This window comes from Anolis carolinensis, unplaced genomic scaffold (genome assembly GCF_035594765.1).
Source record: "Anolis carolinensis isolate JA03-04 unplaced genomic scaffold, rAnoCar3.1.pri scaffold_14, whole genome shotgun sequence".
NCBI classification, from domain to species: Eukaryota; Metazoa; Chordata; class Lepidosauria; order Squamata; family Dactyloidae; genus Anolis; species Anolis carolinensis.
Window position 1 is genome coordinate 15,528,366 of NW_026943825.1, and position 12,358 is coordinate 15,540,723.

At 40.2% G+C, this 12,358-nt stretch overlaps 1 protein-coding gene across 1 annotated transcript in view; it reads right to left on the reverse strand.

Moving 5' to 3' along the window:
* ints3 (integrator complex subunit 3) overlaps window positions 1–12,358 on the reverse strand; it is a gene marked incomplete in the record, with an annotated part of 51,440 nt that overhangs the window by 36,499 nt on the left and 2,583 nt on the right. Inside the window, 3 exon segments of the mRNA XM_062964868.1 lie at window positions 1,626–1,700; window positions 9,311–9,394; window positions 10,266–10,349. Coding sequence (XP_062820938.1) covers window positions 1,626–1,700; window positions 9,311–9,394; window positions 10,266–10,349 — 243 coding nt within the window.

Below are 12,358 nucleotides of genomic sequence, written 5' to 3' on the forward strand. Positions count from 1 at the left end.
TTGTGTGCCTTCAAGTCATGTCAGACTTTGGCCGAGCCTAAGTCTAAAATTAATTATTTATTTATTGCATTTATTTACTACAGTAGAATCTCACTTATCCAACACTCGCTTATCCAACGTTCTGGATTATCCAACGCATTTTTGTAGTCAATGTTTTCAATATATCGTGATATTTTGGTGCTAAATTCATAAATACAGTAATTACTACATAGCATTACTGCCTATTGAACTACTTTTTCTGCCAAATTTGTTGTCTAACATGATGTTTTGGTGCTTCATTTGTAAAATCATACCTAATTTGATGTTTAATAGGCTTTTCCTTAATGTCTCCTTATTATCCAACATATTCGCTTATCCAACATTCTGCTGGCCCGTTTATGTTGGATAAGTGAGACTCTACTGTACATTTATATCCCACCCGTCTCACCCTGAAGGGGACTTAGAGCAGCTGTATGTACATACAATATATTATATTATTAGCATAACACAATATTAGCATTATATATTACTATATTGAATTATACCACTATACTATTATATAATATGTAATATATAACATATAATTAATATTATTATATGGTATTACTATTAGTATTATATTGTATAACATAAGATTATTATCAATATTATATGTATATACAATATATTATATTATTAAAACTGATATAAAAATATTATATTATAAAACTGAGGGTGGGGGCCAGGTAAATGACCTTGGAGGGCCGCATCCGGCCCCGGGCCTTAGTTTGGGGACCCCTGTACTTGAGTATAAGACTAGTTTTTCAACCCTTTTTTAGGGCTGAAAAAGCTCCACTCGGCTTATACTCGAGTGAGGGTCCTGGCCGGCTTCTACTGAGGTCAGCTTATACTTGAGTATATAGGTCAATGATGGGCAACCTTTTGCACTTGGTGTGTCAAAATTCACTAAAAAACCTTGCATGACTTGGGTGTGTGTCCAAGAAAAAAAACCATAATTTCGCAATATATATACAGTAGAGTCTCACTAATCCAAGCCTCGCTTATCCAAGCCTCTGGATAATCCAAGCCATTTTGTAGTCAATGTTTTCAATATATTGTGATATTTTGGTGCTAAATTCGTAAATACAGTAATTACAACATAACATTACTGCGTATTGAACTACTTTTTCTGTCAAATTTGTTGTATAACATGAGGTTTTGGTGCTTAATTTGTAAAATCATAACCTAATTTGATGTTTAATAGGCTTTTCCTTAATCCCTCCTTATTATCCAAGTTATTCACTTATCCAAGCTTCTGCCGGCCCGTTTAGCTTGGATAAGTGAGACTCTACTGTAGATTATTAGCATAGCACAGTATAAGCATTATATATTACTTTATTGTATTATACCACTATACTGCAATATTATTAGTAATATTACATGTTATATATTATATACAATTGTAATAGTGTATTACGTTATTGTATATGTAATAGAATAGATAGATAGATAGATAGATAGATAGATAGATAGATAGAGGTAATTGGCTTTCTTTTGATTTCTCCCCTTTCTGCCAACATCGCTACCCATTTCAAATGTGTATTTTTTCCCAATCTGAAAGAGTCCCCACCTGAGTCCGGCACGCATCTGCAGCTTCAAGTATTTCTCATCAGGATCTGGTTCATCTTGTTCAGCACGGCGTTCATGCCATCGCGGCTCACCAGCGCCAGGTCCCGGTAACACTGCCAAAGGGAAAAAGAGTTGGGACGTGATCGGTAATTCCGGCTCCTGGAACGGGGAAAGGGCCTCAGCCCTACATTGCTTTCATTTATAGTCCCTTGAAGCCCCTATTACAGTGGATCACAACCTGCCTAGTGTTGCGACCCTTTAATACACTTACTGTATATACTCGAGTATAAGCCTAGTTTTTCAGCCCTTTTTTTAAGACTGAAAAAGCCCCCCTCGGCTTATACTCGGGTGAGGGTCCTGGTTGGCTTATATTTGGGTCAGCTTATACTCGAGAATATATGGTACATTTATTATTTTTCTCTATTATTATTGGTATTATTACATTTATTATTTTCGTCTATTATTGTTGCTACTATTACATTTATTTTACTCTATTTTTATTATTATTATTGATACATTTATTATTTTACTCTGATATTATTATTGCATTTATTATTTTACTCTGTTTCTTATTACATGCATTATTTTACTCTATTATTATTAAAAGGATACACAAGCACATTGACATTGAAGAAGATGAGAATAAGGATTGGATCAGAGTTGGACAGTCTTATCTAAAATTTGAGCTTTATGTAAATATTCAAAAACATTTAATCCACTGAAGCCTCAATTAATGTAATTTTATTGGTATCTATTTTTATTTCTGAAATTTACCACCCTCGGCTTATACTGGAGTCAATGTTTTCCCAGTTTTTTTGTGGTAAAATTAGGTGCCTCGGCTTATATTCGGGTCGGCTTATACTCGAGTATATATGGTATTTTTATTGGTATCTCGGCTTATACTGGAGTCAATGTTTTCCCAGGTTTTTTGTGGTAAAATTAGGTTTCTTGCCTTATATTCGGGTCGGCTTATACTCGGGTATATATGGTATTTTTATTGGTATGTCGGCTTATACTGGAGTCAATGTTTTCCCAGTTTTTTTGTGGTAAAATTAGGTGCCTCGGCTTATATTCGGGTCGGCTTATACTCGAGTATATATGGTATTTTTATTGGTATCTCGGCTTATACTGGAGTCAATGTTTTCCCAGGTTTTTTTGTGGTAAAATTAGGTTTCTTGGCTTATATTCGGGTCGGCTTATACTCGGGTATATATGGTATTTTTATTGGTATGTCGGCTTATACTGGAGTCAATGTTTTCCCAGTTTTTTTGTGGTAAAATTAGGTTTCTTGGCTTATATTCGGGTCGGCTTATACTCGAGTATATATGGTATTTTTATTGGTATCTCGGCTTATACTGGAGTCAATGTTTTCCCAGGTTTTTTTGTGGTAAAATAAGGTGCCTCGGCTTATATTCGGGTCGGCTCATACTCGAGTATATACGGTAGTCTCTCATGTTGTGGTGACCCTCCACCATAACATTATTTCTGCTGCGATGTCAAAATATTATTATTATTATTATTATTATTATTATTATTATTACTTCAAAACTGTCATTTTGCTCCTGTTATGAATCTTATTGTCAATATCTGATCTGCAAGATGTATTTTCACTGGACCAAATTTGGCACAAACACCCAATATGCCCAAATTATATATAGTTATATATATATATATACACACACACACACAGTAGAGTCTCACTTATCCAACATAAACGGGCCAGCAGAATGTTAGATAAGCAAATATCTTGGATAATAAGGAGAGATTAAGAAAAAGCCTATTACACATCAAATTAGGTTATGATTTTACAAATTAAGCACCAAAACATCATGTTAGACAACAAATTTGACAGAAAAAGTTGTTCAATATGCAATAATGTTATGTTGTAATTACTGTATTTATGAATTTAGCACCAAAATATTATGATACAGTAGAGTCTCACTTATCCAAACCTCGCTTATCCAAGCCTCTGGATTATCCAAGCCATTTTTGTAGTCAATGTTTTCAATATATCGTGATATTTTGGTGCTAAATTCGTAAATACAGTAATTACAACATAACATTACTGCGTATTGAACTACTTTTTCTGTCAAATTTGTTGTATAGCATGATGGTTTGGTGCTTAATTTGTAAAATCATAACCTAATTTGATGTTTAATAGGCTTTTCCTTAATCCCTCCTTATTATCCAACATAGTCACTTATCCAACTTTCTGCCGGCCCGTTTATGTTGGATAAGTGAGACTCTACTGTATGTATATATATATATATATATATATATATATATACACACACACACACACACACACACACACACACACACACACATTGTATATACAGTAGAGTCTCACTTATCCAAGCCTCACTTATCCGAGGTTCTGGATTATCCAAGCCATTTTTGTAGTCAATGTTTTCAATACATTGTGATATTTTGGTGCTAAATTTGTAAACACAGTAATTACTACATAGCATTACTGTGTATTGAACTACTTTTGCTATCAAATTTGTTGTATAACATGATGTTTTGGTGCTTAATTTGTACAGTCATAACCTAATTTGATGTGTAATGGGCTTTTCCTTAATCCCTCCGTATTATCCAAGATATTCACTTATCCAAGCTTCTGCTGGCCCGTTTATGTTGGATAAGTGAGACTCTACTGTATTCATAATAATAAAAATAGAGTAAAATAAATGTAATTGTAGCAACAATAATAGAGAAAAATAATAAATGTAATAATACCAATAATAATAGAGAAAAATAATAAATGTACCATATATTCTCGAGTATAAGCTGACCTAAATATAAGCCAACCAGGATCTTCACCCGAGTATAAGCCGAGGGGGGCTTTTTCAGTCTTAAAAAGAGGGCTGAAAAACTAGACTTATACTCGAGTATATAGAGTAATTACCAATAGAGAGGGTCTTGGAAACAATACTAATTCCATTTGGGAAAAATCCGAAAGCTGCAAGACGGCAAAGGAGTCACTCAGACCTCTAAATCAGCCGAGCCCAACCGACAGAGATTTGGAAATAATTCCACATTAAGCATAATGCAAAATATACACAGAGCAAAGCCAAGTGTTTAGAGAGGATCATAAATCTGCCAGAGCTTGGATTTTTCCAAGATGTACAACGGCAAAGAGAGAAATATTTCTGCTCCAAATGGCCATTCTCTTTGCCTTGGGGGGTCCCCTCTTATTTAGATTGTGAGCCAGGAGCCAAGCACACTTGTCAAATGGAAGCATTTGCAAGACACAGAAAGAACGCAACCCAAACACAATGCTGAAAGAGTTGGCTAAAAGAGACAAATATAAAATATACCAGCAGCCCTGAAAAGCGAGGGGCCTGGGCTGCATCCACATTGTGGAATTAATACAGTTTGGCACCACTTTGACTGCCATAGGATGCTACGGAGATGTAGTTAGTTGAAGAACCAGCACTATGTAGCAGAGAAGGCAAAAGACCGGGCAAAATGAAAATTCCCGGGAGGCCATAGCAAAGATTGGAGTGTCAAACTGCATTATTATTATTATTATTATTATTATTGACACAACGACATTGTATGACACAGCAAACAAGATAGATATGCTGGATTTCATATCACAAAACCACAAGTCGAACACTTCCCAAGTGTCTAGGACTGTGCGATGTATTATTATTATTATTATTATTATTATTATTATTATTATTATTTTATTATAACACAGCAAACAAGATAGATATGCTGGATTTCATATCACAAAACCACAAGTCGAACACTTCCCAGGTGTCTAGGACTGTGTGATCTATTATTATTATTATTATTATTATTATTATTATTATTTTATTATAACACAGCAAACAAGATAGATATGCTGGATTTCGTATCACAAAACCACAAGTCGAACACTTCCCAAGTGTCCAGGACTGTGCGATGTATTATTATTATTATTATTATTATTATTATTATTATTATTATTATTATTATTATTATTATTATTTATTGTATGACACAGCAAACAAGATAGATATGCTGGATTTCGTATCACAAAACCACAAGTCGAACACTTCCCAAGTGTCTAGGACTGTGCGATGTATCATTATTATTATTATTATTATTATTATTATTATTATTTTATTATGACACAGCAAACAAGATAGACATGCTGGATTCCGTATCACAAACTCCCAAGTCGAACACTTCCCAAGTGTCTAGGACTGTGTGATGTATTTCCGGATGATGCTCCCAGATCCCAGCAGGGTGGCCTTTTGCAGTTGGCAGATAGTAATTTTGTCAATGTCTATTGTTTCCAAATGCCGGCTGAGATCTTTTGGCACAGCACCCAGCGTGCCGATCACCACCGGGACCACCTGCACTGGTTTCTGCCAGAGTCTTTGAAGTTCAATCTTGAGGTCCTGAGAGCGGCTGAGTTTTTCCTGTTGTTTTTCGTCAATGCGACTGTCACCTGGGATGGTGACATCAATGATCCAAACCTTTTTCTTTTCCACAACTGTGATGTCTGGTGTGTTGTGTTCCAGAACTTTGTCAGTCTGGATTTGGAAGTCCCACAGTATCTTTGTGTGCTCATTTTCCAATACTTTTGCAGGTTTGTGGTCCCACCAGTTCTTTGCTGCTGGGAGGTGGTACCTGAGGCATAAGTTCCAATGAATCATTTGGGCCACATAGTTGTGCCTCTGTTTGTAGTCTGTCTGTGCAATTTTCTTACAGCAGCTGAGGATATGATCCATGGTTTCGTCGGTTTCCTTGCACAGTCTGCATTTTGGGTCATCAGCTGATTTTTCGATCTTGGCCTGAATGGCCTTTGTTCTGATGTCTTGCTCCTGGGCTGCAAGGATCAGGCCTTTTGTCTCCTTCTTCAGGGTCCCATTCGTGAGCCACAGCCAGGTCTTCTCCTTATCAGCTTTTCCGTCAATTTTGTCAAGAAATTTTCCGTGCAATGTTTTGTTGTGCCAGCTGTTGGCTCTAGTTTGTAGTGCGGTTTTCTTGTACTGGTTTTTTGTCTGCTGTGCTTTGAGGAGTTTCTGATTTTTGACTTCAATCAAAGCAGGTTCATCACTTTGCCTTACATATTATTATTATTATTATTGTTGTTATTATTATTATTATTACCAGAAGCCAAGGGGATTGGCACATTATCTCTTGCATCCCAAAGTATTGGGAGAAATGGTCTATATTTCTCTATGTATTTTTCACAGTGTGGTACCCTGCCTTGAAGACAGGTGAGTAACAAGTAGTAGTAATAATAACAACAATAACATCAACCACCAGAAGCCAAGGGAATTGGCACGTTCTCCCTTGCATCCCAAAACAATGGAGGTCAAGACGAGGGAGGAAGTCATTGGCAAAGCCATTTCTCCGCTAATGTTAATGTGTGCTGCGAAATGTCAGGGGATCTCCTCCGTCCAAGAGGTTAATGAGGCCCCCAAAGAAACCTCTGAATCAGACAGCAAGGCAGTGGCCGCCTTGCCTCCGTCCATCAATTTCCAAATGTTAAATGCCCACCTGACCCCCAGAGGGTGGATGATGGGATATAATTGATGTTACACTATTATGCTGTATTACTGGCATTGCAGAGGGATTGGCTGGTGCCTGATGAAAAAGCACTTTGGTTTTCTTGATGTTTACTGAGAGGCCGAGCTTCTCGTATGCTTCTGCAAAGGAGTTTAAAGTGGTTTGTAGATGTCCTTCTGAATGAGCATAGATTACATTATCGTCAGCATACCAGAATTCTATAACAGATGTTGTGAACTTCACGAACATCCTTGGACAGCAATGGCTTCCAAAGTGACTGCTGGAAGAGAACTATGGTTTTCTTGATGTTTAGTGAGAGGCCGAGCTTCCCGTATGCTTCTGCAAAGAAGGTTTGTAGATGTCCTTCTGAATGAGCATAGATTACGTCATCGTCAGTGTATGGGAATTCTATAACAGATGTTGTGAAATTGGTTTCGGCTTTCAGCCTGATGAGATTAAAGAGCTTGCTATCTGTCCGATAGATGATTTAAAGCTTCCCACCAACGCGGTGTAGTATCATAGTAAAGGTAAAGGTTTACCCTGACGTTAAGTCCAGTCATGTCTGACTCTGGGGGTTGGTGCTCATCTCCATGTCTAAGCCGAAGAGTCAGCGTTGTCTGTAGACACCTCCAAGGTCATGTGGCTGGCATGACTGCATGGAGTGCTGTTACCTTCCCGCCGGAGCGGTACCTATTGCTCTACTCACCCTCTGGGGGTTGGTGCTCATCTCCATTTCTAAGCCGAAGAGTCGGCGTTGTCCGTAGACACCTCCAAGGTCATGTGGCTGGCATGACTGCATGGAGTGCTGTTACCTTCCCGCCGGAGCGGTACCTATTGCTCTACTCACCCTCTGGGGGTTGGTGCTCATCTCCATTTCTAAGCCGAAGAGTCAGCGTTGTCTGTAGACACCTCCAAGGTCATGTGGCTGGCATGACTGCATGGAGTGCTGTTACCTTCCCGCCGGAGCGGTACCCATTGCTCTACTCACCCTCTGGGGGTTGGTGCTCATCTCCATTTCTAAGCCGAAGAGTCGGCGTTGTCCATAGACACCTCCAAGGTCATGTGGCTGGCATGACTGCATGGAGTGCTGTTACCTTCCCGCCGGAGCGGTACCCATTGCTCTACTCACCCTCTGGGGGTTGGTGCTCATCTCCATTTCTAAGCAGAAGAGCCGGCGTTGTCCGTAGACAACTGCATGGACCGCCGTTACCTTCCCACTGCATGACTGCATGGACCGCCGTTACCTTCCCACCAATAGGAGCGGTACCTATTGATCTACTCACATTGGCATGTTTTCGAACTGCTAGGTTGGCAGGAGCTGGAGCTAATAGCGGCCGCTCACGCTGCTCCTGGGGTTTGAACCTGGGACCTTTCGGTCTCCAGTTCAGTGCTTTAACGCACTGAGTAGTATCACAGTGATGGAGAATAGGGTGGGGGGGGGGGGGGAGGGGAAATCAGATGCTCAGACAAATTCATGTGCACCCAAAAACACACAACAGCAATGCCTTTGTGTGTTAATTCAGCCTCTTATCTCACTCCCATGAAAGTCCAAGCTTGACAACGGACCAAGGAATCAAATAACTATCTCCCACCGCCTGGCCGATATTTCAACCCGAGCACAGGCCATAAATCAGAATGGCTCAGGCCCCAAAACAATGTCAAGGCGGCTGTTGTTTTGAACTCGGGGCAGGAGATAAAAGCCTGGGCGGCAGAGAATGGGGAGAGGAAAGAGGGAGGGAGAATATTAATTAAAAGCAAAGGCCAAACGAAGGAGGGAGGGAGAGAAGGAAGGGCAGCAGGACAGGCTCATGGAGGAGTCAATGTCCACTCTCCTGCCCAGTCTCCTTGGGGATGTGTTTTCACAGGGCTAATATTAAGGGGTTGCTGAAACTCTCCTAGGGACCACCTTTCTTAGAGATAAGAGGATGTAGAATGAGGATCTCGGACGAATGGAATTAATTATATATACACGTTTTTAAGGTTTTATAATGTGTTTTAACAATGTTATTAATAGATCTGTTATTGTTTTGTTTTTATGATTGTATTTTGGGCATTAAATTTTGCCAATTTTTGTAAGCCGCCCTGAGTCCCCTCGGGTGAGAAGGGCGGGATATAAATGTTGTAAATAAATAATGGAGTGGTAAATCTATTCCAAGGCAAGGTAACCACCAAAACCGAAGCCTTTTAGGGTCAACAAAGCAAGGAACTTTACCTTCTGTGCTTGAGCCGGCTCTGTGAGGATGAGGGTGAACAGCCCCAGGCAGACCTCCTCATGCTGGGGGGCTCCTTTGCAAACCTGAAGACGGGAGAGGACAAGACAGGAGTGACCCAAAGCTGCCCATCCCCAAAGGCCATCCAGTCCAACCCCTTCTACTATGCAGGGAGACACAACCTAAGCCCTCCCAACAGATGGCCAGAGGAGACCCAAATAATAATAATAATAATAATAAAACTTTATTTATACCCCGCCACCATCTCCCCGTGGGGACTCGGGGCGGCTCACAACGTTACAAAAGTAACAGCATTAAACAATATACAAAGTTTAAAACACAAATACATTAAACAATATACACAGTTTAAAACACAAGAAGATGATAAAACAGAAGTTAAAACAAAGGTTTATATAATAGTAATAATATCAAACAACCACCAATGCAAATCCGTCAACTTCAAAGGTGGGGGGGGGGGGGGGAACTATAGCAGCAATATAAGATAAAATCATTAGATTAAAATACCCCGATGAAAGGAGCCTAATAACATTCAGGATAGAATTATAATGAGGCTGGTCATCCAATGGCTGTCTCTCCAAAGGCCAGCCCGAACATCCAGGTTTTCAATTGTTTCTTAAAGGATGGTAGGGAGGGTGCCAACCTAATCTCCCTGGGGAGGGAGTTCCAGAGCCAGAATGGGGGCCACGGCCGAGAAGGCCCTCTCTCTCGTCCCCACCAGACGTATCTGTGAGGAAGGCGGAAGTGAGAGGAGGGCCTCCCCGGAAGATCTCAGAGAGCGCGTAGGGTACATTTCTGTGAACTCCATTGCAATGAAGCTGGCTGGAGTTCAACAAAAGCTTTTCTGCTAGGGTCTTCTTTTCCTCCGTGACTCCCAAAGCTCTTTTGAGATGTTGAAAGAGACAAACATAGCAATGGCCTCAAATACAGGAGACTTACGTGAGCATTGAGGGCGTCATTGGCTTCTCTCTCCGAAACCCCACTGGTGAGCGACGTGACGGTGCCCATGCATCGCTCCAGCCGCTGAAAAGGAGCAAAGAAACCCAGTTATGCTCAAGAGAAAGAGGTGTGGATCTCCTGTTTGGGTCCAGGGCAATGGCCGTGGCCACCTTGTAAGATGATCTTATTATTATTATTATTATTGACACAACGATGTTGTATGACACAGCAAACAAGATAGACATGCTGGATTTCGTTTCACAAAACCACAAGTCGAACACTTCCCAAGTGTCTAGGACTGTGTGATGTATTTTCGGATGATGCGTGCAGATCCCAGCAGGGTGGCCTTTTGCAGTTGGCAGATCGTAATTTTGTCAATGTCTATTGTTTCCAAATTCCGGCTGAGATCTTTTGGCACGGCACCCAATGTGCCCATCACCACCGGGACCACCTGCACTGGTTTCTGCCAGAGTCTTTGAAGTTCAATCTTGAGGTCCTGAGAGCGGCTGAGTTTTTCCTGTTGTTTTTCATCAATGCGACTGTCACCTGGGATGGCGACATTATTATTATTATTATTATTAATAATAATAATAATAATAATAATATTTATTATTATAACATTTATAATATATTATTATTATTATATTGGGAGCCTCCGGTGGCCTAGGGGATAAAAGCCTCGTGACTTGAAGGTTGGGTTGCTGACCTGAAAGCTGCCAGGTTCGAATCCCACCCAGGGAGAGCATGGATGAGTTCCCTCTATCAGCTCCAGCTCCATGCGGGAACATGAGAGAAGCCTCCCACAAGGATGGTAAAACATCAAAACATCCGGGCGTCCCCTAGGCAACTTCCTTGCAGACGGCCAATTCTCTCACTCCAGAAGCAACTCTAGTTGCTCCTGACACAAAAAAAATTATATTATTATTATTATTGAATGCTACTCAAGCTTGCCAATTGCAACATATCCACACTTGCTCCAAACAGCTCTTTTTCTCACCCAGGACATCATTCCACTGCATGGAGCGCCGTTACCTTCCCACCAGAGCGGTACCTATTGATCTACTCACATTGGCATGTTTTCGAACTGCTAGGTTGGCAGGAGCTGGAGCTAACAGCGGCAGCTCACGCCGCTTCCGGGATTTGAACCTGGGACCTTTGGGTTTGCAAGTTCATCAGCTCAGAGCTTTAACACACTTTGCCACGGGGCTCTTAATAATAATAATAATATCCAGCATATCTCTCTTGTTTGCTGTGTCATACCATGTCGTTGTGTCAATAATAATATCATCATCATCATTCTGCTTTCCTTACAAATAATAATAGTATTCCATACTTCACAGCCTCTGAGGATGCCTGCCATACATGTGGGCAAAACGTCAGGAGAGAATACTTCTGGAACATGGCCACACAGCCCAAAAGACATACAACAACCCAATAATAGTATTCCCATAAGGAAAGCAAAATGATGATGATGAATATTATTATTATGACCCCTCTCTCTGCTTAACAAGTGGGAAAAGTGGAGTATAAATAGTACTGTATTGTCGAAGGCTTTCGTGGCCAGAATTACTGGGTTGCTGTGAGTTTTTTGGGCTGTATAGCCATGTTCCAGGAGCTTTCTTACATCTGTGGACTCCCAGCAACCCATAAATAGTATTATTACTAAGGAGTGCGAAAATTGGAGTATAAGACTGTTATTACCAGGGAGGAAAGCAGCATATCCTGTTTCCCTGAAAATAAGACATCCCCGAAAAATAAGTCCTAGTAGAAGTTTTGCTCAATTGCTAAATATAAGGCCTCCCCTGAAAGTAAGACCTAGCAAAGTTTTTGTTTGGAAGTATGCCCGCCAAACAGAACACCAGAGCACGCAGGGTTGGTAAATGTACATACCAGCTGTACATGAAATTCTTGATAGGATTCAGAGTTTGTCTAGTTACGTTGGTTTGTGATGACAACTACTGTACAGTATATAACAAGTGTTCATTTTTTGTTCAACAATAAATGTGAATTCTTCTTCATGGAAAAATAAGACATCCCCTGAAAATAAGACCTAGAGCATCTTTGGGATCAAAAATTAATACAAGACACTGTCT